The sequence below is a fragment of the Fulmarus glacialis genome, unplaced genomic scaffold, assembly GCF_000690835.1.
Source record: "Fulmarus glacialis isolate BGI_N327 unplaced genomic scaffold, ASM69083v1 scaffold5887, whole genome shotgun sequence".
Lineage (NCBI taxonomy): Eukaryota > Metazoa > Chordata > Aves > Procellariiformes > Procellariidae > Fulmarus > Fulmarus glacialis.
In genome coordinates this window covers 26,069-30,676 of record NW_009221338.1, presented here as the reverse complement: position 1 = coordinate 30,676, position 4,608 = coordinate 26,069, and the positions used below count along the sequence as shown (strand labels likewise).

At 41.2% G+C, this 4,608-nt stretch overlaps 1 protein-coding gene across 1 annotated transcript in view; it reads left to right on the top strand.

Annotated features, from left to right (window-relative positions):
* Positions 1-1,043, top strand: part of EXOC4 (exocyst complex component 4) — a gene marked incomplete at its 3' end in the record, with an annotated part of 67,819 nt that extends 66,776 nt beyond the window's left edge. Inside the window, exon 6 of the mRNA XM_009581077.1 lies at positions 955-1,043. Coding sequence (XP_009579372.1) covers positions 955-1,043 — 89 coding nt within the window. The remainder of the gene's footprint in view (positions 1-954) is intronic.
* Positions 1,044-4,608: the final 3,565 nt, after the last annotated feature.

Below are 4,608 nucleotides of genomic sequence, written 5' to 3'. Positions count from 1 at the left end.
AAAAAAAAAAATTGTAATGAGAAGAAAAACAACAAAAAGAGAGAGAGATGGATAAAACCCGGGAAAACAAGTGATGCAATTGCTCACCACCCGCCGACCGACCCCCAGCCAGTCCCCGAGCAGCAATTGCTGCCCCCCAGCCAACTCCCCCCAGCTTATGTACTGAGCATGACGTCATATGGTATGGACTATCCCATTGGCCAATTTGGGTCAGTTGTCCTGGCTATACTCCCTCCCAGGTTCTTGTGCACCTCCTCGCTGGCAGAGCATGGGAAGCTGAAAAGTCCTTGACTTGGTATAAGCACTGCTTAGCAACAGCTAAAACATCAGTGTGTTATCACATTATTCTCATGCCAAACCCAAGACACAGCGCTATAACAGCTACTAGGAGGAAAATTAACTCTATCCCAGCCAAAATCAGGACACTATCAATAGCAAAAATCATGTTTATGGGGCTAGTAGTTGGAAAATATTTGTGTCTGCCTCTCAGATTGGTCCTTGTGGAGTATTAGAGCCATACGATTAAATACTTAATAATTTCTTGCTCCCTAGTTTCCAGGAGAATGTTAGTTTTTAATTTTTATGTATAGGTCAGTTAGCAATTTAGATGGTGCTAGCCTGTGGCTTTGGTTTGGATTTTACCAGTTTTTGGGCCCATTCCTTCTTAAATGCCTGGGTGCTCCCAGCTGATAGAGCAGAGGAGCATCTCTGTGCTTTGCGGACAGGTCTGTGTCACAGGTGGCTGGCTGCTGGTAGAGCTGTGTTGATCAGAGGTGGCAGAATGTGGTGCATCAGTGATGGAATTTTATAGGAAAAATGTGCTTTTGTCTGCCTTGATAATTTTGCTCCAACATCCAGGGAAGTCCTTTTTGTTTAGAGTTGACTGATGCTTGCAAGAAGGATGCTTCTATGGATGGCTAACTGATTGGATTTTTTTTTTTTTTTTAATTACAGGTTCGAGTCGTCCTCCCATGCTATTAGCATGAGTGCCTATTTGCGTGAGCAGAGAAGGGAACTGTACAGCAGAAGTGGAGAACTTCAAGGTGGGGTAGTAGATAGTGTGCTACTTTGGATAATTCTCTTTTGCAGGAGCTTGAATATCCTGTCCATGCTATGTCAGGGTATTAATACCTCTCTACTTTGCCACACAGGCTGTCTAAATCTCTCCAGTTTTTAAGCTCTGATTATTTATTCTTATTATGTTGTGAAGCAGCAGGGTTTCTCTTTATTCCCTCTGCATTTTCAGCTAGAGGCTGAGGTCTTAAAATATACTCATAAAACAGTGGGTGAAATGCAAACAATCTTACCGTAAGCACTGCTTTTGGATAGTTGGAGCTAATGTCTGCTTCCTTATCTGCAGTTTATTTCCTTACATCATATGCTGAATGTGATACTTACCCTGGATTGCTTTGGGAGCTAAGCTCAGTCATCTCATATTTGAAGTTGCAAGTTTCTGTTGTATGGACTAAAGTGACCAATTCTTTGTCTTTTGTATCACACTTGAAGATGAAGAGTTGCAGAGTGTTTGAAAATGGTGAATTTGAAGAGTTGGACTACTCTTGCTGGTTTATATTGCTCGTGGCAAGTACTGTATATACACAGAGACGTGTTTTCTCCTCTGAGCAGGACATCATTTCATGTTTTTTTCCTGAATGGTCTAATTTATAAAACTGTTGGTTTTGGGAGCAAAATCAAGGGAAGATCTTAAGGCTCTCATGATAATGTATATCAGGACTAAATTATTTTGTATCATCTATTGTAGTTTCTTACTGGGCTAATCATAACAAGAAAATAATATATACTCTTCAAATATTACAGTGATGGACAAGGGTAGAATTTCTCCTTGAAATCTTACCCATGATAACTTTCAGTTGGCTTTTAATAGAGGATGTTTTATAATTTACAAGAGAATTTTTGGTTGACTTTGTGTTCCGTTCCTCCTTTTATAACTTAGTTGTCCTCAGTGACAAGTTAAACCCACAAGTGTGAAAAGAAGCCTTCAGAGATATACAGTGTTCTTGCGGACAGATTGCTTCACTTAGATGACTCTACAAAGATGATCTTAGTATTGATGATTAAGGATATAATGATTCACTCTATGGTAAATATTCAGATACTTCTGGATAAATCTGAGATAAACATGTACTGAAGTTGACGGTTGCCCACACTATGATCTGACAGCATACAAGAATAAAATAAAGTGGAGATACCGGTCTCTTAAATTATGGCATCACCATTTACGCGCACTTGGAAGGTGTTTAGCTTACAGCTCTTTACCTTTTGAGACTCAAGTTCTCACCTTCAAAATCCATCACATGGTCTTGTGCCCAGGATTAATAGCAGGATGTTGTGAAGTGTAAGCTGTTTTATTGCCCCATCATTTTCTTATACCAGTGGGCAGCAGGATTTAAGTAGTTACTTCTCTACAGTTAATAGCTCTGTGTTACAAACTGCATGGGACAAATGTGGGTTCAAAGCCAAGAATTTTGAAGCTATTGAGGGCACTAAGTTTGGAGCAGTGATGGGGCCATCAGGGAGCCTGCAACACTTGCCTCAAAAATTTCAGGTCACTTTGGGATGAGTCCTGTTGCCTTCTGTCATTCCCTGTTGCCTCCACCCTGACCTGACCAGTTGTCCATGTTGCTGTAGAAACACAGTAGAGAACAGTATTGACTCACTCCACATCTGTGTCCTCTTCCAGGTACCTTGTGGCTGAGAACTGGGTATTTTTGTGGTTACTGTTGCTGTTAGGCGGAAGTGAGGATTTGTTTTTAAATAGGTCCTTTCCTGGGTTCAGAACCCGTTACTGACGGGCACAGCCAGATTTCATGAGAGAGTGACTCCTTATTGATATAAGACAAATCTTGAGGCAACGTTTGTCATGAGTGGGAGATTGTGAGCGTTTTCAAGAGAGGAGGATGCAAAAGAGAGCTGTGCAGACTTCCAGCTGCCGAGCTAGCACAGGGTTGGAAAGAACAAAGCCTATGAGCTGACAAAGAAGTAAAGGACAAAATATAGGAATTAGTGTGGATAGGGACAAGATTATATTGCCCTTTCTGGATGAATTGGAAGAGTTTGAACATGATGCAATAGGTGACAAAAAGTCAATGTAGGGAGTCAATAGGGACAATAGATGAGATGACTTTGCTGAGAAATCTTTGCACTTTAACCATCAAGAAAAGTTTCCCTTTGAACTTTATGTTAAAAATGTACTGTCCTCTCTTTCTATTATAAGCTGCTGTTCCCTTTTAGGTAGCTCATTCATCTTGCCAACTCCCAGACCACAGCAAGATCTGCATTTTGATTTTTTTTTTTTTTTTTTTTACCCCTTTTAAAGAGAAATACAATTTAATTTTTCAATCAGGTTACTGGAAGGCAGGCATGTGACACTCTTTTCTGTGAATGCCACACAGTTTCTCTTCCTGACAGCCTTATCCACAGGGATGATTTTTCAGTGGCAGCAGGGGAAGGGTGGCTTGTTAGGAAATCTTTTTCCTGAAAAGATCTTCAAAGAAACATGTGCATTAAAAAAAAGAACTTACAAAAGTTTGGCTCATGCCAACTTTTTGAAATAAGAATTTAATTTAAATAGCCTTAAAATGTGTGAAGATCAGAGTGATGCTTTGTCATTAACCTCTTTCATTTGGGCTGAAATAGTGCAGTGCATAAGGCACACATTATCCCTCGGTGGGAGAAAGGGACCTGCTGTAAGTGATTTAGAGATGGAAGGATTAATTCTTGTGTCTTATTCCACTGAAATTGGAGGGGGAAGACTTAGGCCATGTATTTTTCCCTTCAAGTTGGACACACAAGTTGTTTGACAATAGTTATTAAAAAGAAGGGGAAAAAAAAAAGCAAGTACATAACTGAAATATTTCCTTCTAGACTAACATAGATGTGGTGCCCCAGGTTGTTGTTGGAAGTACAGCGTCAGAGGTGGTTTCTTCTCTACAAAACAAGTAATGATCATCATTAAGCTTCGCATTTCTTTTTTCCCCCTAAGAGCACGTCTTGGCCATGTGCTGGCTGGGCAATTTACATTTTCCTTGTTGGAGCTCTCCTGCCATTTGTCAAATATGATGTTGTTTTTATAGACTGTCTTAAATAATGGGGGTATATTTTAAAAACAAGTAAGTTTATTCTACGAGCAGCTGAATGACTGAAGCCTTGTTTGTCGCAGATGAGTCTCCTTTTCTCCCTTAATGCCCTTCCGTCATTAGCCACACCTCTCACCATGTCTCTAAACCTGCTTCATCCCCCTCACTTCTTTCTTCCTGGCACCCACCAGTGCCTGCCTATGTCCCCAAACCACGCACTAAACAAAAAGAAGCATGTACCATGGCTGGATGAAGCGAAGTACGTACCGAGCAAGCAGCCAGCCCCGTGCTGAGGAAGCAAATGTGCTGGTTGCTGCCTGGCGGGTTGGTCCAACAGCGTGGAGAGCTAACACGTCCTCACTGCAGCTTTTCCTTCCGTGGAGGCACATGTTTCGTCTGCACGGCTGTTTTCACAAAACCTCTAAGAATTTACTGCTTTTAAGATCTATGCCTCTGCCACGTTCGGCAGAAATTGGCTCACCAGCTCAATTGTTGTGAGGATGGTACAGCC